Source organism: Augochlora pura, chromosome 2 (assembly GCF_028453695.1).
Source record: "Augochlora pura isolate Apur16 chromosome 2, APUR_v2.2.1, whole genome shotgun sequence".
NCBI lineage: Eukaryota > Metazoa > Arthropoda > Insecta > Hymenoptera > Halictidae > Augochlora > Augochlora pura.
In genome coordinates this window covers 19,737,057-19,762,037 of record NC_135773.1, presented here as the reverse complement: position 1 = coordinate 19,762,037, position 24,981 = coordinate 19,737,057, and the positions used below count along the sequence as shown (strand labels likewise).

The 24,981-nt window shown below is 41.3% G+C and overlaps 1 protein-coding gene across 26 annotated transcripts in view; it reads right to left on the bottom strand.

Moving 5' to 3' along the window:
- Positions 1 to 813: 813 nt before the first annotated feature.
- The window catches only part of Para (sodium voltage-gated channel paralytic), a 94,808-nt gene continuing 70,640 nt past the window's right edge, over positions 814 to 24,981 (bottom strand). For 21 of the 26 annotated variants that reach the window (XM_078192101.1, XM_078192118.1, XM_078192136.1 and 18 more), the window contains 10 exons: positions 24,348 to 24,472; positions 23,995 to 24,251; positions 23,473 to 23,646; positions 19,951 to 20,073; positions 15,876 to 15,998; positions 15,220 to 15,414; positions 14,388 to 14,633; positions 14,028 to 14,298; positions 12,381 to 12,685; positions 814 to 10,952 (listed from right to left, as the gene is read on the bottom strand). In XM_078192101.1, coding sequence (XP_078048227.1) covers positions 10,182 to 10,952; positions 12,381 to 12,685; positions 14,028 to 14,298; positions 14,388 to 14,633; positions 15,220 to 15,414; positions 15,876 to 15,998; positions 19,951 to 20,073; positions 23,473 to 23,646; positions 23,995 to 24,251; positions 24,348 to 24,472 — 2,590 coding nt within the window. In that variant the 3' untranslated portion in view covers positions 814 to 10,181. Of the gene's footprint in view, positions 10,953 to 12,380; positions 12,686 to 14,027; positions 14,299 to 14,387; positions 14,634 to 15,219; positions 15,415 to 15,875; positions 15,999 to 19,950; positions 20,074 to 22,645; positions 22,769 to 23,472; positions 23,647 to 23,994; positions 24,252 to 24,347; positions 24,473 to 24,981 lie in introns of all 26 variants that reach the window. The other 5 variants (XM_078192109.1, XM_078192296.1, XM_078192185.1 and 2 more) reach the window with 1 other exon arrangement.

The window sequence follows — 24,981 nt, the reverse complement described above, 5'->3', positions numbered from 1 at the left end:
GACGACCAAAGACACTGGATGATGTATACGTACGTATCTCATGGAGTACCAAGGAGAAAGCCGCTTTCAACATTAATTCAGGACGTACCTTGACTGTATATGGCAAAAACTCCATAAGTAAAATCGATGAGCTGCGATCAATGCCGGAAATATTATATTTTTTTGTGTTGTTACAGGATGTAGCTATTTAGTACCTAGAATTTTGAATATGGTGGCACGATTACAAAATAAATAAATTAAAAAAAATTAACGTTCATAAAAGTATAACGAGGAATAAGCAAATTTGTGTTCGAAATTATTGCATCGGTGCATTGGCACCGCATTAAAATTTCGAACGTGATAGTTCAACTGATACGTTGTGGGTCCCTACAAAAGGGACAGGGATTTTCAAATATTGTGATAGCGAAATATTCAAATTTTATGATGCATTACCTCATATGTCTTATCATTCTAACAATTGGAAAAAAGTTGGGGTCGGGTTATCGTGGCACGTAGAGGGGAGCAGCCTTATGCGGTCAATCAAATTTCGCGCGTCCTTTAGTGTCAGTACTGTAATATTGTCTTTTAGTGCCCCTCGCGTGTTTATTGGTTTTCCGAAGTGACCGACGGAAAGAATGAAAATTCCGTTATGCAACAGGGTCAAATGATGGCAAGGACAACAACCGTATGAGTGTTAAGCTTTTTCGTTTATTGAAAATATCTCTGTAAAACGTGTGTATATTGTGTCCGGGCGAGGTAAGCCGACAAAACCGAATCATTCGACAACGAAACGAAATCGGGTAGCAAACGAAGGAATACGGTGAAGACATTGAAAACAATATAGAGTCGATCGTATTTAGTATCTACATAAGTAAAGGACGAATCAACGATGCATTCGCTTACTTTTTCTTCTTTTTTTAATCTTAGTATATTAATTATATTATGTATAACAAAGCGGTAACAACTTGTTAATTGTAACTATTACGGTAATAATCGTTTACTTTATATAATTACAATAATGTAATGTAAGGATGATCGTTAACTAATCGATAACAAACGAATCGTTTCCACCTCCATCCTTCCTTCGTCTTGATCATCATGTTCTCGTCACTTTCTTACTTTTTATGCTCTTCGTATCTTTGTGTGTTCTCCCCTATATATTTTATTAAATCCGATATCGGTTTTCGGTTGAAACTTTTTTTTTATTGTTACATTTTTTTTAGTTTTCTTATATCGCTCATCCCCTCTTTCGTATTAATTATTTAACAACAGTTTTTTCATTCCTTTTATTATTTGCTCTTTAATTTAATAATCGTAGTAAACATAGTAATTATTTATAATATTGTGCAAATAATCCATATTTTATTCTGTTTAATAGTAATGAATGTCATTCAACGGAGGAGCTCATCTACGTTCTCGTTTCGCTTGCTCTCTTTCTCTCTCACCTCGATACTTTCTCTCTCTCACTTTCTTTCTCTCTCTCTCTCTCGTTCGCTCTTTCTTTCTCTCCTCCTTTCTCTCTCTCTCCATTTTTCTCTCTTTCTCTCTCTCCCTATTTCCCTCTGTCTCTCTCTCCCTAATTCTCTCTGTCTCTCTCTCTCTCTCTCTCTTTCAAAATCTCTTGATACCAAGCCGCTTCTTATCATTCTCGCGAATTCTCTCTCTCTCCCTCTCTTTCGCTCGTTCTCTCATTCTCTCTCGCATTCTCGCACTCTCTCACACACACGCACGTTATCTCGGTGTCTCTCGGTTTGCTTGCTCGCGCGCATCCACTATACGCGACAGCGCACGCGCGCAACCGTCACTCACCGCGGTCACGTGTTCAGCCGTGTCGCGCGCAAGTGCAACCCGCATGCGTATCGGCGCGCGAGCACGCACGGAGCACGCATTTTAAATGGACGAACCTTCGCGTGTAATGTTTTGTTTTTTGGTTTAAATATTTATATTTTTTTTTTCGACAGCTAGCTCGTTAAAATTGGATTTTTTTTCTTAGCACATTTTCGTCTATCTAGCTTGTTGACCCATGGCAGTTGCTTGTTCATTATACTGGCCGACAGGCTCCGCAGCTTGACACTTTTTTTTACTTGATTACTTGTGTGTTTATTTTATTTTCCTTTTTTTTCTCAGACCAGCTCTAGGATCTTCGTGGTTTCGTTATAACATTTTTTTTGCTTTTGTTCTGTACTCATTGTTTATTGTATTATCATGACGACGTTAGGTTAATGAGTTTCGAGAGTTTCTTTTCATCGAGACACTACAAAGCCCTTCTGTTTTATTTTATGTTTATTTTTTTTTGTTCGCTATCCGTTTAAGAAAAATTTTTTTCGTGCATTTACGATTAGTTAACTTAGTTTTCATTCTTCCTTTTATACAATGCGTAACGGCAGTATCGTCCACGGAGAAAGTACGTTTAAATCTCGTCTTACCTCGCTTAACGAAGGAAAGCCCTATATGTATATATTTATATATACATTTATATATATATAAATATATATGTATATATTTATATATACATTTATATATATATAAATATATATGTATATATTTGTTTTTTTTTCTTTAATTATCTTACAGCCGTCGTCGCGCAAAAGCTGGTATTTTTTTCATCTTTAAATGTACGTTTCAGTAAAACGAACGAAAAAAAGTTAATGAAGCACACCATGCATACTCGTCCACCCCCCTCCCCCTCGTTTCTTCTCGTTACCGTAGCAATTTGGCCGATCGAACGAACGTCTCCCCTGATCTCAGATTTCCCTCCCCAACGATACCGAGCGTCACGATGAAACGAATTTTTGGGAACGCGTGTCCCACACACCTTCGATTACTTTCGCTTCTTTCTACGATCTCTTTGTCCGCGTCCGCCTTTGTTCACGAGATGATCCCGCCGACGCGATTCAACGGACCGAATATTCGGGCACGCCGTCACTTGGTCGACGAACGCGCGATTGACAACCGGGGAAGTTGCGCGTCAATTAAATATTCGATCGGACGACGAATCGCTCGGTTGTTTTTCCATTGTCGCGCGATAAAAAAGGGGACCGGCTGGTAAGAATTGGGAACGAGACTAGCTGAAGAACAAGGGATTTTTCGTTTACCGTGCCTCTCGGGAGGGGGGAAAAACCGATTCCTGAAGCGAAAATATATCCGCAATCGTCTCGTAGCGCGGTCGCGAAAGAGGCCAGTGTGTTTCGGGACACTTTCTGCGCCGCGCAACAGACAATTACACCTCATTTCATCTCGTCACGCCCTATTTACGCCCGTCGTGTGTCTCGTCCCTCTTTCTCCCTTTCTCTCTTTATCTGTCGTTTCCTTTTCGTTTCTCTCTCTCTCTCTCTCTCTCTATTTTTCTTTCTCTCTCTCTTTCTTTCTTTCTTGCTTTCTCTCTCTTTCACTTTATTTTTTTTATTGCTTCTAGGAGTTTCGCGGTTTGCCCAATCGACAAAGTAGTATCGAAAATATATGTGTATATTATATGCGTACAAACCATTTGATTATTATCGAATTATTTGCACATATTACAGCACGGTAGGGGGTCGAAACTGAACAAAAGGGGGCGAGAGGGGGTATCGGAGTAGTTAGACAGTGAGCCGGACGGACCATCAGATTACGTCGTACTTCGATAGAAAGAAGGATCGACGAGCTTTACAAGGTGAAATAATCGTCGATCGATCTCGTGCCTCGATTCGTGTCGTTTCGTCGTCGTCGTTGTCCGTCGTGCTCCGTGTACCGGTTTGCGCGTTTAATAATGCTGTCAGTAATATTAATCGCGATCATGTATTTTTTTCTGACCTCTGCGAGACAACGATAGAAACTTACGTTTACGTACAACATGCGTCTATAGAAAAATTCGATGAGATTCTTGCACGCGCGCGCACGCGCGCGCGCGAGTTCGCTCACACGCGGGAACAGCAACGGTATTATAATAAACACTTTTAGTTTCTCTTTGTTCATCTCTTTTCATTTTATCATCGTCATCGTTATCATCAACCTCATCGTAGTTATTCATCGTCAACTTCTTCTTCTTCTTCTTTTTTTTTTCCCCTCCATCTTCATCTTTTTAGGCGTAACCTTTCTCCGTTTCCGTTGCAAGTGGGATTGCCGATAATTATATATGTGTATATATGTACGTGCATACATACATATATATATATATTGGATGTGTCGAGCCGATTCATGGTTAATAAATCGATGATCGCGCAGAGACATCGGAATCCCCGGATTGTATGTTATAATGTCGGTTTCCGCGAGAGAGATTCAGAGCGTAAGAAAGCCGAATCCCGCCGAGAAACGAAGAACGACGACCTATTCCGAACGAACGCGAGTCGCGAGAACGCAGCCACGCTGTGTTACGTTGAAGCGTGCTCACGAATGGATCATCGAATGGCCCGCGACGAGAATCGTGAAATGCAATTTATAATATACGTAGAAAAGGTACGAGGACATTAATATCGGACAGGCGTTTTTTTTTCTCTAAAATACTTTGACAAAGCGGACTCGACACCGATAGTGTGTGAATTATTTGTATGTGTAATTTACAATGGATCCTCACCCTCTTGAGCCTTCGTAGCTTAAAATAATGAACATTTTTTTGTTGTTTGTTGTAGGTTTGCTTGCTTGCTTAAACTTGCTTGCTTGCTTGTTTCATTTTCTCACGTTACTCTCGTTTTCTCTCGCTTTGTATATACCGTCTCCCACGCGCCAAATTCTTTCTCTCTCTCTCTCTTTTTTTCTTTGTCTCTTTCCATTTCTCTCTTTCTTTTCTTTCCACGTATCTTGCTAACAACTATTAAAACCTATTACATCCCCCTGGTTCATCGTAACGTCCGTAACCAGCGTCCCATCATCGTAGTCATCCTCCGTCGTTCTACTTGCTACGTATTGTTTCGTAATTACAGAAATCCTTCGAGCGAGCTGCGAGCTTCTTTCCACGTTACGTCAGTTTTCGACCAGCGAGAACGATCCTACCACCCGATCTATACATCTATATCGTGCATCGTGTATCTGTCACGTCTATATCCCTCTCACGACGCCCCACGATTCCCGGTTTACCGCGCGTGAACTAAGTTTTTAATTACCGATCCTCGTCCCATAGTTTGTCATCCGTCGTCCCGTTCTGTCATGTTTTTTTTTTTGTTTATCGTTTCCTCCTTTCGGATCGTGGATGTAAACGTAGAAAAATAACGATCGCACAGTCCGCGTTAATACACACCCATGCACACACACACGCACACCCAAACAGGCACGCACGCGCACACACACACACATCCACACTCACGCGCTACTCTCTTTCTCTCATTGGTTTTGTTTTTTTTTTTGTTTTGTCCTATGTCTCGCTTCCAATATGCGACTTATCGTCGCGCGCGGGCGCGACCTCGAGATAACGTTCATTCGTTTTCATCGAGTTATACGTATATATCTACTTCGTGTACAATGATTTATGTACACGTTGGATCTGTACGCTTCGTAACGCGCTCGTTGACGCGTTCGGTCACACGGTTGCCGCAAAGTAAATCGGGTTATAGCGTTTCCCCTCCGCGTCAGCGTACATATAACACTGCAAAACCCGTGCGTATCTACCACAGTTCTGCTCGTTTCTTTTAACAAATAAGTATTTATATATACGCTGTTCGAGCCGACCACGAATTCCTCGATTTACTTCGCGTGACTGACAGTGGCGACCGCTGACTCGCGGATCGCTGGTCACGGTTTTCTATAGAATGACTCGGAACAGGATGGAAAACAAGTTAACGTCTGGGCTTCTATTTGAGGTCAAGATTTCTTGGCACTTCGCGCTCCGGGTACAAAACGAACTCGCCGCGGGCAAGAGATTCTCGCGAACTGAATCGGAAGTGGCCGATGGTCGAAGGTTTGCGAATCGTCGGGGTTATTGTATCGGGTCGTCTTTCCTCTGACGGTTCCTATTGTATCGTGATCGAGCGGGTGATCGAACGGTGATCGATGCGCGAGTAAGTGGTCCCCACTGTGCGGCTACGTACATTGCGCGATGCGATTGTAGGTAAACTGGCAGAACCCCGTGCTGAGACGGTCGTCTACCATCGGCCACCATAACGCGATCCTGTCGCTCTACAACGGCGGCCGAGAATCGTCTGTGACTGTCAGCGACGTGGTTCTTCCGCTATGTTAAGCGCGTAAACCCGTTCGAAACCGACCCGGGGGGGAACTGGAACGACTCCCGTCGACGACGGAGCAGCGCGAGTTTCTTTCGTTTCCCATCATCCGAACGCGATACAACTTCGTTTGAACGACGAAGAAAAAAAGGAAAAGGTGTGAACTACTCCGTCGTGGTCATTGAATCGTCACCGTTCTTGGACAAATGGTGCGGCAGTTCGAATCGCAAAACGAGGATCGTACGATCTCGACTAAAACACTCCTCTCTTTTGTTTCCCGGCGTCTAGCTGTTTCCCGTGGACGTGCGCCGTTGGCGAAACAGCGAGACGCGCGATAATTCAACGGAAACTATATAGTAAATATTTGAAGCAACGAACATCAAAGTGGTAAATGCTTTAAAACCTTAACAAACAAACCTCATCGAAAACTTAACGTTCCGTTTTGGCATCCGCGATTTAAGCCGAGTCAAAGGAGCGGCACAACTTTCTCGGGCGACGTTCGACAACCTTTCGGATTTCGATCGTTGGCAAGATCGGAAACGTTTTGAAGCGATTAACGTTGGCGTCCGATATAAATGCTTATCGAAAAGGCTCTAGATCCTGATCTGGGGCTGGCAGCGGTTTGATTACCAATTGATACGTCGCGACGACTATTTGGGAACGATGAATGTTACCTTGGTTCCGCTGTCGAACTTTAATAAATCGTTAATATACAATAATTCGAATATATCCTCTCTCTCTCTCTGTACGAATAACTTTTAAATGTTTACCATATAATCGAGAATCGTCGCGTTTCAGGTACTTTAGAATCAAAATCTGACTTTAGACGAAACGATCGCTGGTTTTGCGTGCAACGAGCACGCGTATCAGCCTCCTTATCGAGGATTGAATTGTTCGATCGGATGAGTTCCGTTGCTAGAGACAGTTGTGCCGATCTCCCTGTCATCAGCCGTGTGATTTCATAAAATTTCCTCGTCGTATCTTTTTAAACATCTCTTTTTTGCGTGTAAATCCACTCCACAATTAGGCGACACACTACGCATTTACTGCGAAACGGGTTTACGGGCGCGCACGGTTACTTTTTTTTTTTTTGCTTCCTCTCCCTCTCGATTACAATTATTCGAAGTAACGTTACACTAAATCGTGTATATTCATTTATTCCAAAGCGCATTACTACGTCGTGTTTAGACTTGTGTGTCCTGTGTTAAGTTCTGCAATGTGTATAAGTATCTAGCTGATGATGATTGCGAGATTCTTATTTGCTACCGCCCTCTCCGTCCCTTTTGGCAAGAATCATAACGACTATCTTCTCGCGGCGCTACGCCGCGATAGCCCATCGTTCGACATACAAAGTAAATATAAAAAACGATTATTGCTCTAGAATCAATATACGAAATTAACGCGATGAATCTGCACTATGAACTTCCGCGCCGGCCCGAAGCTCAACGTTCGATAAAGTCAGGCTAAAGTGTTTTCTTTTTTTTCTTCTACTGGCTCGACTAGTTCGATAAAGTTTACGGTTACGTTTACTTTGAGTCCGAGGCAATAGTTGAACAGAATCGACAAGTAGAACGTAAATACAAAGGCACAAGGGTGAGTCCCGTTCCGGAAAAATGATGCACAGGTCACGAAAGAAATCAAACGCGGCTTAGCTACGACGATGTCTCTAGACGCTTCGTAACACGCTAGGATCGAAATCACCGGGTCATGGACTTTGTCTATCGATCTGAGCTACCATCGGCGACGATTCATCTCTCTTCCGGTCAACGGTTAGCTTCATTACGGACTCGAACGGCACGATTGTAAAAAATTCCATATTTGTTCCGCGGTATATTTAAACGATCAAAGAGAGCGAGCGGTCAGCGAGTCAGGAACAGAGAGGGGGAGAAGGGGGGGGGGGGGGGGGGGGGAGAGTTGGAAGGGGATTTAGCCAGATAAAATAAAGCCGCGCGACCAAACATTGGCGCGCCGTATTGCGTAAAATTTTATCAAGCCGAACGAATGTAATTAGCTACGCGTACATTTTTCACCAATGGGTCTCTCACTTGTGACAATCTTCATCACGATCACCATCGTCGTTATCATCATCATAATCTACATCATCATTATCATCATGATCATCATGACCATCATCTTCACCATCGACATCATGACCGTCATCGTCGTCGTCAATATCATGACCATCATCATTAACGTCATCATTATCAACATCATCATCATCGTCATCAACATCTTCATTGTAATCATCATGATCATCATCATCACGATGATTATCTTCATTATCATCATCATCTACATCATCTTCATCATAATCGTCATCGTCAACATCTACATCATGTTCATCACTAACATCGTGATCTTCATCATCAACATCGACATCGTGGTCATCACCATCATCTACTTCATCATGATCATCATCATCGTGATCATTAACTTCATCATAATTAACATCGTCATTATTATCGTCGCCGTCGTTGTCAACATGATTATCATCGTAAACGTGTGACCGTGTCTAATCGTAATCTTAATCGTCCTATGATCATCCTCCCTAGCATCGCCTCGACTATGATCACCGATGTCTTTTCGTCAATGTCTTCAATTGATCTCCGTTCTTCCGTCGTTCTCAATCTCGTTTCTTACCACCCCTGTTACCTCGTGTCCCTCGTTTCTCCACCGGCATATATAGTCCTTTCTTTTGGGCACACCACAGCGTAACGACCGTAGGTAAACCGATCGAAAATAACAAATAGTCATTCGCGCGAGCTTCGACCGCGAAGCGGGTGGCGAACGCGACGCGTGTCGCGCGGCGCCGCGTTCTCAGCAAGTTTCAGCTGAGAGTAAAACCATGTAAAAAATCCAATATCGCGAGATAGAGATTTACAAGAACTGGCCTACTTTTGTTTTCGTGTGTGTTGTGTCTCGGGGCGGGGGTGGTGGGAGGGGGATGATACGATCGGTGATTTCGTGGGCGGAGGGTGGGGGAGGGGAGAATATGGCGGCGTTCGTTATTACTATTACATATCTCAACGAGCTGAACGTGTACCGGGGTCTTCGTCCGAGATCTTCGCCTGATCTTTGTCCGATCGTCGTATCGTCATCGTGTTCGTGGTCTCGCGTGAACGCGAATCCGTCCGATGATCACCACCCTTCGTCCGCCTAAACTACGTGCTTAGTTAACGCAGCCAGCGCGGATCGTCATTGTACAATTAATTAAACGTAATCGAGCGCCGTTTACGAAGTCCATCGAAGGCAAGGTGCGTTCCCGTGCCGAGAATGGCGTCCGCCTGATCCGTCCCGCGAACCGACGAGCCTTTTTGTTATTTTTGGGGAAGTTGACTCGCGGTTCGCGTTCCCACGGGGATCCGTGGCTCCGTGATCTAGACTAGGTGACGGTACACAGCTGGATCGTGAAAAGCATATTATCCAATGTGTCCTTGTCCTTCGATTCCTCTTCGTATGTTTCGCCCCTGTCGATTTCGCCGCAAGAACACTTTCTAGAAACTGACTTGGCCGAGCGTGGATGACGCGTCTGCTACACGCGTTGTTCCCGGTCACCGCGAGCAAACAGAGAGAGATTCGGAGCGGATGTGACGTACATATTATAATGTCGACGCGGTTCTAACACGCGGCGCAATCTTCTATCGTTCGAACAGCTCTCCTCGAGCACTCGGTCTCGTCCTCGTCCTCGCCTCGTTCCAGCTAGCGACGTGAATCTCCCAACGATCGTGGCGCGTTTCAGAGTCGATTAAAGGCAACTCGTTGGAGGAATGTAGTATTATTTTTTTTTTCTTTGTTTGTTTGTTTATACAACTATAAGGCTGTCGATGGAGAGCGCGCGCGCGCAAGAGAGAGGTCCGTGAGGCCGCTGCTCCCCGAGAGCGATGTGCACGTTGTCGTGGTCGTCGCGGTCTTCGTCGTCGTCGTTGTCTTGTCGTATAATCGTCGTTCGTCGAACGGCTGTCCCGACGTCTAGAAGCTCGTGCTCGTTAGAGCGACGGAGCGGCTCGGTGGACGCGGTGGCTACGACGTTGCTGGCTACGACGGTGGCGGTGCTGGAGACGTCAACGTCGCCGATCAGACGTCCGCGGTCCTCGAGGTGACGCTCGGCGAACGGCCGTGTATCACCACCGTCGTTACGAATCCGTCGCTTTCGACGTGCACCGCTGTCTGCCTGACGGGCGGATCTGTATCCGCGTCGTCGCTCTCTTCGCTCGGTCCGCCGAGACGCTGCTGTTTGTGCTTCCGCCAAGCGTTCTGTATCAATCGCGCGCAATACTCCTCACGCTGACGCCAGAGGGTCGAGCTAACCGGTTCGTATCCGGCCTCACCTGGACGCGCCTGCACGTCGATATCGCCAGTCTCTTCGATCGGATTACCCTTACGCGCGAAAAAGTCTTTCGTCAGCGCGTCCAGGATGTCCACGCAGAACATCAGATCGCCTTTACAGATCGGAATGTCCATCGACACGATCTTATATTTGTTTGGTTTATGTATCTGCAATGGCGGCTCTAGCACGTCCAGGAAGTCTGACAACTGGTCGTATCTGATGTACTGGGTGCCGTCCGGGTCGAACTGCTGCCAGATCTCGTAATACATATCGTAGTCGTCGTCCGTCAGACCCTCCTGCACGTCTTCGGTCGCCTGCGAGTAGTTCTCGAGGATCACCGCGATGTACATGTTGATCACGATCAGAAAGCTAATCACCAGGTACGAGAGAAGATAAGCGATACCAATCGTCGACGAGCCACAATTGCCAGGATAGCCTATCTCGTTGTTCGGCTCTTGGCAGTCCTCCTCGTTTATTATACCATCGAGCACGCCGTCCCAACCGGCAGACGTCGACATCTTCCGGAACACAAGAAATGTTTCTCGTTATTCCCAGTACAACGACTGGAATTAGTTTTTTCAGTTTCACGTACAGCATCGCTTAACATAGCAAGCAGCACTGTATTTCTTAAGAGTTTCAATCTGTCGTACGAGCGCTTAATCGGATCGAACGTTTTCAATAAACTCTTAGGGCTCATTGAATCGTATATTGTATTTAGTTTCGTACCCTTTCATTTTTTTTTTTTTTTCTATTCGAAACTCCTCAGACTGTTTGTGGTACAGCTGCTTACTTCGCTATCTCAGACTAGGGGAGAGGTGGCATGGAAGGAACACTTTTCGTTTCGTTTGACACGATAGAGAAAGAAACTATAAAGACCATACTACTTCTACTACACGGTATACCATTGGATAGACGCACCATTTTAAACGTGGTACCATCGACCCTATTATTTCGTCTACACTTACATGTCGGTTTTTCTCAACGTCTTAAAACAATGTATACTGTCCCTTTTGTTAATTGCTGGTATTTAAAGAGACATTGATACTTATATCAATGCAACAGTGTCATAAACAACAATAATATTAGCACAATTTCTTCAAATTGTCATTTCATTAAATTAGTGAAGCTTCTAAAACACTATCTTCAGTGATCCATCTAAATGGATTTGCAAGCTCTAGTACTAATTTTCAAGCATATGATTCTTAAAATGAATACGCCGGGACTATAACGCGGCATATCTAGTCTAAGTCAATTATAAATATAGTTTCGACATGTTAAAAGAATTAGCAAATTGATCTTACTGTACTTTCTTTCTATGTTATCTCGGTCACCATATTATCGTCTATTGTATTTATACTATCATTCTATTACAATTATTCTATCATGTTTTATCGGTGACAACTTTCAATTAAACAAAGTCAAAAAGTATATTCAAGATAAAGGTATTAAAGTCAACAAGTACTATTAAATTAGTCACTACTTATAACAACTTGATAAACATTTCGATAACTTACCACATGTTTTTTACTTTTTACTGTCGAAAAAATTCAATCGCGTGTCTGCCATGCTTGATACTATAACGCTTTGTAACTAGTTGCAAATGCATACGCATGAATGTTTCTAACTCATAGCACCTCTCTCCTACTTCTTTCGAAAACGACACTACTGTACTCTCTCCCCATAGTTCGTCTCTCAACAGTTTATTCTCAGAATGTTCATTCCTTAATAGTTTGAATTAAAAATAATAAACCATGTATATCTTTTATTGAAGAGAAAAATAATCTATAAAGAGGCGACTGTTTGTTGTTGTCTCTTTTGCATTCAACGTATCTAGAGTAATCGACGAGGGCACTCGGCCTCGCGGATATATTTTCAACCCTTTCGATCTCGTACGCAGAACTATCGGCAGAGAGTACTGTATTCGTCGAAGATGGTTGGTGTCTTACCTGGAATAGCAATATCATCGACTGTCCAAACGTTTTAAAATTGTACACATCGTCCAGCCCACTCTTATCCTTGACGTGCATGAAGAAAGACATTCCGAAGATCGCGAAGATAAACATCACCAAAAATAGTAATAGGCAAATGTTGAAGAGGGCTGGTAACGACATCGCTAGGGCGAAGAGAAGTGTTCGAATACCCTTAGCACCTTTCACGAGTCGAAGCACACGACCGACTTTCGCCACTCTTACTACACGAAGCAACGTCGGCGATACAAAGTATTTCTCGATGATGTCGCTGAGTACCAGACCTGAAGAAAACACGGGTGGCGTTAGCACGATGGTGTAGTGACATGCGTCACGTTTGTCGCTAATTCTCTAATGGAAGTCAGAAAGGAGGTTGTGAAACGGTGCTGTTTTTCTTTTTTTTTTTTCTTTTAGGTGGAAAGGTGCTCTCTATGTTAATGGATGTTCATCCAGTAGTCATGCAGTTCGATCGGATGAGGATAGAGATTCTTGCAAGTGTCGGAGGACAAACTACGATTCCAACTAGCCTAGAGACCGGATTTCATTCATCGGAGGAGAAATAGATTGAAACTATGGTGCATTCTCAATTTCCTAGAAGTGTAAGCAAGACTGCTCTAATAGTCTGTTCTAGTTCGATCAATCTCTCTACGAACGACCTCGAAGGTTCTGGTGCAAGGAACTTTGTCGTTTGATCGTGGAGGAAGAGTGTAACATGCATTTCGTCGGCGCTGAGATCCTTTTCTGTTTGCAACCTCTAATCACTAATCGCCGTGTCTCCGAGATAAAAAGACAACATGCATCGATATCTGATCCAATAGCCCCGATCGTTTGTTGAATGAACCGCGGTGCTGTACGAGACTAGTATGTTGCGCAGTTTCGTGTCAGGCGTCATTCTCAGTGTGTCTCAGAATAGTCGCACTACTAGATTTCTTCTTTCTATCAAGAGACTAATTTGTTGATTAGAAAAATGTGTAGGAAAAACCTTTGTAATACAGACCCGCTCTTACCCGATGTGATCGACTAATGATCATCTTTTACATCAATTAACATATGCGAATCGAGTCGGATACAACGTTACGTCAAACATTGGGCAAACTTGACTTTTCAGTTGGCCACTGTAAATATTTCGATCGAACCAAGAAATGCGTAGACGTCGATTATTTAATGAAACTTCGAATTTCAAGTATTAAGCGGTCAACGTGACGTTGTATCGAACGATTCGGCAACGAATTTGCATGTAAATTCTTTAGGACGGGGACACTGTGGGAGGTCAGAGGACGTTAGGGTACAATACGACATCAATGTAAGGCTACGTAACGTAATGACGCTGATCAGTCGTTTCGGCACACGTGAAATATCGAACCTGTCTGCTTTTTTAGTTTTGTTATCGAAGAGAGTACAAACTGTTTTGCGTGCATGATGAAAGATCAGACTAAAATGCGTAATGACATGCTCGTTGGATCTATTCCAAGCTTTCTAATTTGCAGCAATGGATAGAGAGATGAGAGAAGTAGTAGAACAAGAAAGATCGTGTAATGTTGAAAAAGCTAACAGGATTCATTTCTCGACAACGTTAATTAATTTCACTTGGGCCATACGACTGAACTAGTCATTACATTACATTACCTAATATTGACAATATAACAACAACAAAATCAAAGAGGTTCCACGGCTCCTTGAAATAGTGGTAACGCAGTGCGAAGATCTTCATGAGACACTCGCTGGTGAATATCACAATGAATATCATGTTCAGATAATCTAGAACATCGCTGAAAGTTTGGGTCTGTTGATAATGGTCCAACGTCATCGTTAACATGTTCAATCCGATAAACAACATGATTATCATATCGAATTTTTTGTCCGTCACTATTTCAAACACTATCGCTTGCGGTCTCCACTGAAACAAAGAAGAACGCGTCGATTAATTAAGTATTTACAGGCGAAGATACGTGGTCGAATCGATAATGGTTCATGTTTCGCGCTTACTCTCGGTCGTGGAATAGCTTTCAGCGGCTTTTTGCTGCCCATTTTCTTCATGGCGTTGTAATATTTCTTCTGGTCTTCCGTCATGAACATCTCAAGAGACCCTCCGGCTTTTTTCTTCTGCTCGTTAAAGTTGTCGATGATAACTCCAATGAATAGATTAAGGGTAAAAAACGATCCGAATATAATGAAGAATACAAAATAGAAATACATGTAGATGTTCGTTTCACGGATTGGTTGTTTGTTGAGCTGCGAACGAATGAGAAAGGACCGGTGAGGATTGTGTTGCAGCGAGGAATGTCGGCTGACCCTCGCATGACGCAAACATTCAATATTTCCACATCGCTGTTAACAGGGCGGCATTAGGTTTAACAACATTAGATTGCTGACATATCTGAATTATTTAACACGTTACAATAAAAATCACAAAAATCTTCATAAATATATTTCTGTTATTTTTATCAAGCAAAACAAGATGGCATCATTGAGAACTCTGTAAAAGTTACTGTTAAGCTAGTAGTCCCATAAAACCGGTGCATAAATAACTTAAATGACACCAATTTAATTGGACCATTCGTACAATTACACAGCCTGCCAAGTGTTCGAGTTATTCTTAACATTTGTGATGGTCTTGTACGCGGTTTTTGTTTTCGATATATCTTGCTTTTCAAGAATTTCCTACTTTTTAATATGATACTTTTGAAACAGCAAAATGCGTCTCTGTAAAATCATCAGACGTTTATGTAGCTTCTTGTACTAGCCAACAGTGTCCCATCCGTGATTTTTATGGTGTGTCATGCGAGGGTTGACTATGTTTCGTATCGATGGTCTTTACCTCCCTAGAATCGATAGCGTCGTTCATGATTTGAATCCATCCCTTGAATGTGGCCACTTGAAACAAGCACAGGTACGCTTTTCCTACATGATCGAAGTTCATTGGAGAATTTTCCCAAGTGTAGTTCTCAGCTATACAGGCATTTCGATCGGGGATGATCTCGAAGCTTAACGTTGTCTTATTTACGTCTACACACTGCAAAAACAATAATGACATTTCGTTAGATTCTTTCGACCTTTGCAGCCTCGTTCATGTTAGAGATAATTAAGACAGCTGCTGAGGAAGCAGCACCACTTTCTAATAATTCAGGTAAACCATCAGGACTATATAAAACTATATATAAAATATAGTTACTATATTTACTACTATATAACTATAGTAAGTTATAGAGAACTATATATTTTTTATTTTATTTTACTGTTATAATCGACTTCAAATTGCGCTATTTAAATTGCCTTCGTTCTGTAACCAAGTATATCTCAATAAATGCTTTTTCCTTGAATCAATTAATTAATAATCTATTGCATTTAATACTCGTTACCAATTAATTTTTATACCAATATTAAATGCGTAATTATAAAACAGTGTAAAAAGTGGAACTCGTTTTCTCGGCGCTGCACGATACGACAAGATGTTTAGGAAGTTGTTAACAATACCTTGTAGTATTTGCCAGCGAAAAGTTGTACACCCATAATGGCGAAGATCAGCCAGAAGATAAGACACACCAGTAACACGTTGAAAATGGATGGAATGGCTTGAACCAAGGCGTTGACGACTACCTGTGGAACGAGACGCGTCGCGTTAAAATCTGCAGGTGTTCCCCGGTCGTGGAAATTCTGTCTCATTTTTTTTTTTTCTATGCGTTTAGGTATGCGTTTATATGCGGCTATATGCGTCTCTATGTGACTACGCTATGTGTACGCATTATCGTATGTGCAATGTAAATTTCAAATCCCTTTTGTTTCCCGAGAAAATGAAAAGAGAAAGAAAGATAAAAACACAAGAACGTCGGACGACAAACTGGAAATATCGTTGTCCAATCGGAAAATAAAAACGTCGTTATTAATTATCGTTACGTTTGCAGGACATATTTCCGGTTTCCCACTGCGACGTAAATCGCAGAAGATCAAATCGAAATACAGAACAATAGAACATTTTGAACCTTTCTTGATCTTCCTATAAATTGGAAAATAAAAAACGTACTACGACAGAAGAAAGATAAACCGAGGCAAATTTCGTATACTTACATCTGCGAATTTTGTTCAGTTTCCGATAATCATAGTTCGAACGTGAATATACAATGTACGTCGAAACGATATTGCAAACAACTCGGACGACTCGAGAGTTTTCTTTTTCCTCATTTCACGAACGTTCGATTGAAATCAAATGAAAAGAGAACGGAGAAAAGAATAGTGAACGAATAAATGTATACAAGTTCGCCTAGATCGTTGATCGATGTGACGTAGGTGTTACAGAAAGATATTGCATCGCGGGGCACGACCGCATGCAAGAATGTCTGTACAGAATAGAACGAAACTAACGGGAAAAGAAAAAAAAAAAGTTAGTGAGAAGACGTGTAGCGGCGACACCAAGCGAACATCGAAACAAAATGCAAAAGGTGGGGGCCCGGCGATGGCAGCTCCAACAGAATAGCGTACTCATGCAAGAAAACGGTGAACCAAAGAAAGGAAAAAAAATAAACCCATTCAAAAAACACATCGACAGTTGCTGAAAGTCAGTAGCATCGAACTATAATATAGACAGGATGAGATAGTGTCAGGGTGTGGGCATGACAATAACGCTACGCCCAGTATCTCAGCGACCTTGTAATTACAGTAATGTCGAATCAATTTAATATAAGTCTGTAATGAGACACAAAACTGTTTAATTAAACCCATCGCGGGGCTGTAACGAATGACAAGTTACTAAAATGTATGTAGGTAACGTGTATTGATATGTATCTAGGCTGTATCTAGAGTAAAAGGCACGTTATCTAAAGATTGAGGTAGTATCTAAGTACTACTTATCCATAAGTTTGGGGTCACGCGTTCGTTTATCATTTTCTAGCATATAACAATATTCAACAGAAAATTCTTCTCAACTAGAATTCAATAAAATTAATATAATCACGTAATAACCCGATAATATTTCTCCCCGTTAATTACAGAATGCGGAAAAGAAATATAAGTTCCATTTTTATTAATAATTTCAACAAATTGAAAGCGATACGACTACATTCTTAATTTCATTTGATTTCCCTACTACTCTAATTTATTCTTACCCCATTACGAATGCAGAAAATCCGCAGTTAGGTCATCGTGTTTCCAAATTCTTTCATTTATTTATTTCCAATTTCTTTCGTAATTTATTTATTCTGCTATAACATTCGCATTACTGTAAACCAAGGCTCGGAATAACAGTCCACGTTACATTTATGCCGTGAGGGCTACGCCCCCTTCCGTCGCGCGTCTGGCTTCCCAGCTGTTTTCGGCATGGAGCACCTCGAATGCGTGCGCCTGTTTGCTTTATACATCTGTGTTTTTGTGTATGTGTGTAGCATTTAGGTGATCATGGGGGAGCGAGACACGCGATGGTACTCAGCAGGCGTAGTCCTCGCAATCACGTTGCATGCTAATTCCGAGCCCTTTAAGTAAACTATACTGAAAATGTTGAATCTACTGTGTGTGAAACAGTTAAGACATTGAGAAACATTGATAAATATTAAAATAGACTGCGGATTTAATACACAGAAAAAATGAGCATCGATAATTTGAAACTACAGAAAGATTAAAATTTAAGAATAAAATAATTTAACAATAGCTATGTATTATTTTCGGTTCAACGAGATCATTGAAAAAGGAATAAATTTTCTGTTCCACTTCTGTCTCTTTCAATCTATGCGCATCAATAAAAATCTATAATTATTAAAAATTTCTATCTTCTTTTGTTCCATGTATCTTATATTACGAGCAGCGGAAAAAAAATGACAAATCAGTTTTTAAAACGCATATTGATGGAATTTAACTGGTAGAACAATAAAATATTAATCCTTTCGTCTCATCGAGCGGACTGTGTGGAAATCGAGAAGTTCAATTTTGTATATCGTGAATGCATTGCCGTTCGTAGAACTCTACGACTTGAACGGCAAGGCGGTGACCTCGAACTTACGGACAACCAGTGTACGTGTATCCTCTAAAGTGCATATTTCGCAAAAATTGTTCGCGAAGAACAAGTCTACGTGCCGATCAAACATTCGCAGTTTTAAGCTCAAGTGCATTCGCGACTTTCCTACGCATGTTTACGTGCAAAAGGAGATTCTGCCGAGTCTCTGACACCGCGAGGCCGAAGAATAACATTGTCCGAATTCTAATCGCTGGCTGCGCTAATTTTTTCTTTTTTTTTTCATTCAGAAAACGTCCTTTGTTTCTGGTGGAACAAGAATCGCTGTATCACCGTGATACAATACAAGAGCACAAGAATTATTCGCGATCGAAAGAAAGAAGTGGTGAACAGAGTTTCACTGTCACTAAGGTTCCTATCGGCCTCTTTGTCGAGTCTCGCGACGGAAAAATAGAATAAACGGTTCCGCCGTGTTGGCCGACGGCACCGAAACAGTCTAAATTGAAAACATGTGAACGAACCGAACGATTATCGACAAAGTTGGACGTCCATGTAATTAATTATGCTGTTCAGCGATTGCTTAACCGACATTGAAATTTTTTTCGTTCATTCTTCGCTGCACAAATTTTCACACGATTCATCGAATTCGCGACGCTGTCGCGGTAATTATCCGTATTCGTTCGAGCACGTGAACGCGCGTTCAACACATTGATTACCATATTACCTGTGTATTGACCAATTTAATCGCTTTGTGAATATATTGTGACCAGTAATCAATTTGTCGAGGTTCAATAAGCCAAAATGTGCCTGGAGAACCTCGTTTCTTAGCACAAAAGATCGAATATTTATTTTTCTTGAAACGGAGAGAGTGCACTGTATTTCGAATAGTGTATGCTAATCGGACACGCTTCAGAATTTCTGTCACGGGAAATAATGCTTTCTTCCCATAAGCAAACAATTGAAGCTGAGTAAAAGTCATAATAGAAATAATATTCAAGTGTGTCATTTCACGCAGAACAAACGTAATATTTCGTTTAATTAAGTATTTCAGATTTATACTGTGAAATATATATTTTAAATGATTTGCATATCTTTTCAAAATCCATTTAGTATTTCAACCAGTGTTTCTACAACTACTATTTCAAATTAATCACATGTTACACAGTCGAAAGAAATAGTATTTGCAAATACTTGTGTTTCTTAGTTGAAATATTTTTATCCAGGTTTGAGAACAATTTTTTAGGCAAGGAAAGTCTCGAATTCATTCAATAATAACTGGCAGAATATTAAAAAAGAAAATACACGAATCGAAGAAAAATCTTTCGAGAACCACGTGGTCCAGCTAGCAGCCACTTTTCGGTACACAGCTCGCATTGCCTCCGTTTAATCTGGCAGTCCAGGTGTCAAGAATGGCGTCAAAGTAAAGCTCGCTCTTAATCGCGATAGAATCGCGAACGCGCGTCGTCAAGAATTTTGAAACAGGTCGCGTCTAGTGCCCAACTCTGGCTGTCGATTCGTCCAAACAGACTCCTATTCTAAAAGTAATAACTGATCCGGATGGGATGTACATGGAGTAATCGGCAAGGTCCGCTGAGACTGTGGGCTACATACCCGCATTCCCTGCATTCTAGACATCGCCCTGAGTGGCCTTAGGGCCCTTAGGGTCCTCATTGTTTTGAAGGCTTGGATCCCGCCAGCGCCACAGAGCGACGCTACGAAGTTAATGAGTGACACCTGCGAGCGAGAAACGAGAGCGAATCACAGCAACAGGTAGACAGGCTACATATAAGACAAAAAAAAAATAAAGAAAAAGAAAAACGATCTTTCATCGTTTCCAAACTCTGGAGTTGCAAGAGGACTGGGGGCGTAGGGGGGGGGGGTCAGAATAGGTGACAGAGGGAAAGAAAGCGAGAGAGAGGAGGAGAGAGAGAGAGAAAGAGAGAGATAGAGAGAGATAGAGAAAGAAAAGAAAAATATAGAAGAGAGAAAGAGGGAGAGAGAGAGAGAGAGAGAAGAGGAGCAAAGGAGGGTAGAAAAAGAGTAAGAGAAAGATATAGAGAAAGAGAACGTAGATATGTCACTTCGTTTTGATCTCGTGTTCGATGGATTCGAGGATTCTCATATCGAAGCGGCATTTATCACACACAGGCGGCCGTCCTATCTGTGGAGAGCTTAGATTTCCATTTATATAGTGTATATACACGTTCGTAGATACGGTACAACAAATATCCAGAGCAGGGGGGTTGAAGACACAGATAGAAACCAGGTAATGGCACACGTAGCGGTTAACAATGAACAGAGATGTACAGTCGAAGAAAAATGTATTCGCGCACAGCCTTTCAGACGTCGCAATATTTAGTGGTAGGAGCAATTTGTTAGCAGCAGAAGCAATTCATCGATATTAATTACAATTTGTTAGTGGTATGAGCAAGTGGCCAAATCGGTGCTATCGAATCTTACAGTTTTTTAGAAAGTCGAAATTAGCAGTGCACAGACATCTTTTCCTCTGACTGTTCTTGACTGGACGCTCGTTTGCGTGTAATTATGCTGATCCAAAAGCCAAATGCGCTCGATAATATACTACTTGAACGATTCTTAGCACGTTTTTATTGTTCGATCCGTTTAATCAGCGATCACAATGGAAAAATAACGCGGCGAACGCATGTTTTTTTCATTCGTTTAGAAATATAGCGAAATATTCGTTTAGAAGTAGCGAATCAGTGTAACGTAGCATGTACCTCTTTAAAAAAAAAACAGATACAACGATATCAAATCAATGACTCGCGAATGGCCACACAATTTGTTTAGACACAGAGGATCGCTCTAATCCCGCCTCTATTCTAATTATACGCAAACAGGCGTGCTCAGTCGTCAAGGCAGAGAGCTGTACGGCTTGACAAAAATCATTATCAATTACGAGCATGATAGTCGGCTTCGTCCTGAAACAGATGAAAATGTTCGTCATACTTGTGGTCGCGACGCACGATTTTTCAATTTCGTTATAATCAATGAATGAATCCAACGAAGCAACGCGATTCCATCGATTTACGAGTTACTTGGAAATAAGCCACCGCACCTCCAAACCCATTGTTTTTCATCAGCGGATAATTTTCTACAGGTTTGCAACCAATCGCGCGGAGGAAAATGAAATTCCGGGATAATGCGACCGTGCGTCGTGACGCGATCAATCAAGATCCTGGTAAACATTTTACAATGTATCGCGTAGACGTACGTAGTACACACAAGGAAGATCAGTAACATTACACACAAAGCATTTTTATGTATATATATGTATGTATATATAATACACGATATATATATATATATATAATATACGATATATATATAATATACGTTCTATATAATATATATAACATACGATATATATAATATATATAGAAATATACATTTATATATCTATTTAGTATATGTACACATACATACATATATATAGTTTGTATATGTATATAAATACAGTATACGTTGCACAACGATCACTGTGCCAAAAAAGATTGTTAGGAGAGGCGTACATAGACAATAGCTAGTACGACAAAAATTCCAAGATATCAGTGCAGACATCGAGTAGAAACGCCAGTGTACCTCTGCACACTGGGAAGCATAGAACAGGCTACCGATCACTTGTAGCGATCTTTCGCTTTTCGTCATTTATCCTCGGTTTTGTTTACGTCCCTTTTTTCATATACATTGCACTTTAGTTCCTTTTTACAGATCGACTGTTAACAGAACCTAACGGCAAATGTGACGGATCACCGACCAATCGACACACATTTCATGATCGCGTCAAATGGAACGTTGCCCATGGAACGTTGCTCTTTATTTCTTTCCGATTGGATTCATTATCCTTTCCTATTGCAAGATTCTACAGTTACTGCTACAGATTTAGATTCAATAAAAATTTCCTATTCTCGTCCTACGTTATGTTTAACCACGTCTTCTTTTGTTACGGTTTGATACGATCGCGATTCCTTCGTAAATTCTTCTCTCAATTTATTCTACACGTAAGTTTGGAAAGTAAGTTAAACAGCTCGATAATACTATTGAAATAGTATAGCAATTAATTTTTATGGGAAACAAATTGATTTCTTCGCAATTAGTGCGAGCAGCTATTTAGGACACTATATCAAAGAGAAACAACGTTTCATGAGCACCGCGACTTTCAACAGAATTCGCCGACTTCGGTTTGGTCTGTCGGTCGTCACATCGCCGGGTCAGGCTGATGGTATACTCTTTGTTCAGTTTTATTTTTTTTTTTTTTTGTTAGTTCTCCTCGACCAATGTGACTTACTTTCATGCCCTCCCATCGTGATACTGCTCGTAAAGGCCTCAAGGCCCTCAGTGTTCTCATGGAACGGAAGGCCGAGATGTCGGCAGCGCCGGCCCAGATTGCACCCAAGTTGATCAGTGACAGCTATTATCATTAAATATTCATCAGATGGAAGATGATTTCCACGATAGTTAGAATTAAACGGGTAGACGAGTCTATTAGAGAACTCCGCTGAAAGTTTCCATGCTGCGCTCCCGCTTTTCAGGCAGATTTTCGGGTTATTAGAAGGAGGAGGAGCACAAGATGGCGGACGTCTTGCGTTAAAGAGTTCAGATAGGACAAGTCGGTTCTTTCTAAGAAAGTTGTGCGACAAGTTTACAATACTCTCTCTCTCTCTCTTTCTTTTTAGCATTCAACGCGCAATTCTAAATCTTATCAATGGATTTCTTATTAATGGATTCCTTATTATTGGATTCCTTATTAATGGATTCCTTATTAATGGATTCCTTATCAATGGACAACTCGTCGATGAATTCTCATCTCGAGAAACGAACAGATGTTCTCACAGAGCGTGTCAGGCTCTGTGCAAGAAACGCGAGAGGAGTGGATTGTAATCTTGCTCTGAGGAAAGAAAACGAAGTGCGGCTGTGTAAACCAAATTATTTAGTCACATTAGAAATACTCATTAATAGTCTACTGCTCGTCATGTGTGTAATCGCTTGCCTTTGTCTATTAAATTCCAAGCCATTGATTATTAGTTGAATAGTTTGTACAAGGTATTACCCACATTTCTGGTTAGATAACTAATATAGGAGGTGCTACAGAACATTCCGTTAAACAGTACTCACCATGACAATGACGAAATCAAGCCAGCACCAAGCGTTCGTGAAGTACTTTTTGAAGCCGAGAGCCAACCATTTAATTAACATTTCGAGGAAGAAAATCACAGTGAAGATTCGGTCCATGTAATACAAGATATCTTGCAGAATGGGTCGTGATGAAAGATGCACATCTTCCAAGGCCTGTCGAGACAAACCGCGATCGTGTACTCCAGCATAAAATTAAATAACGAAGGCTTCGAGCCGGGCAACGCGCTCGAACGCCATATTTCTTTTACCAATCATCGAAGTTATTTAATAATTTCGAGAAGTTCGAGAAATTGTTTGGTCAATTTTGTTGTTTCGAAACTAGAGTACAGGTTTCGCACTCCGAATTGATCCTTTCGCAGATTTTTAGCTTTTTATAAATCAAAATTCTTGTAAAATTTTGGAGCACAAAACCTGTGAATTCGTTAAAATAATAAAATAATAAAAAATTCATTGCCAGACTCGCAGCGTAAAATAGAATCGAGGAGACGATGATATACTCACGAGAGCCAAACTACTCAAAAGAATCATCAAAATGACGGCAGTCTCAAAATACTTGTTCTCAATTAGTTGGTAGGTCTTCAGTCTCAAGTTGGCCCAACCCTGCCAGAACGGTGCGTCGTCGTCGCCAGCCAAAAACGGAAACTTCTTGTAACAATTCTCCGGGCAACAATCGGCTGGAGTATCGGACTCGATTGGGTCCTCGTCCGCGTGGATAATGGCGTCGTCTAAAACGTCCTCGTCCCCATCTTTCCCAAGTTCTTGCAAAAAAGTGATACAATTGTTGGCAGTTGCAATTGGCATCGAAAATCGGTTTACGATAATGAAATGCTACATCGAAATGCAATGTCAAGTACCATCGTCCTGATCGAGATCTTCCTTGCTAGCGTCCTTCTTCTCTTCGCCGTCGAACGAATCCATGCTGCTCTTGTGACTTTCATCCTTGAACGCCATGTTCTTGTGGCTGCCGTACGACTTGATGCTATTCCGTGCACAGAAAAGAATGGATTTGGTTAATAAAACCGATTCGAATTGTCTCGTTCAACGTGTTAATTTATAACATATTATTTCATAATTATTTTCGCGTTTGCGATCATCGGATTGCAGATTCAATTCGCAACTTATTAAAAACAGGAGCAACGCCTACATGTCTTTCTTTAATTATTTTATTAAGTTGGAAATAATAGTATTTTTACATTATTTAAATGTTTGTTCTGTTTTGCGAATCGGCGATCTATTGGTCACTTTTGATATAACATTATGTAAACTATTATAATCACGGAGTAATACATACAAATTAAACGGTGATCTAATTATTATTAGCTGCGTATTATTTGACTATGTTGAATGTCTAAAAACTTTGCTTTAAAAAAAAAAGAAATACATCACAAGACTATTTTCTTTCGTGACAACATTAAACGGACTGTAATGATTTTTTAAAAATAATATCTTTATGTCGCAGATTATTTTTTAAATAACTGCTAAATAACT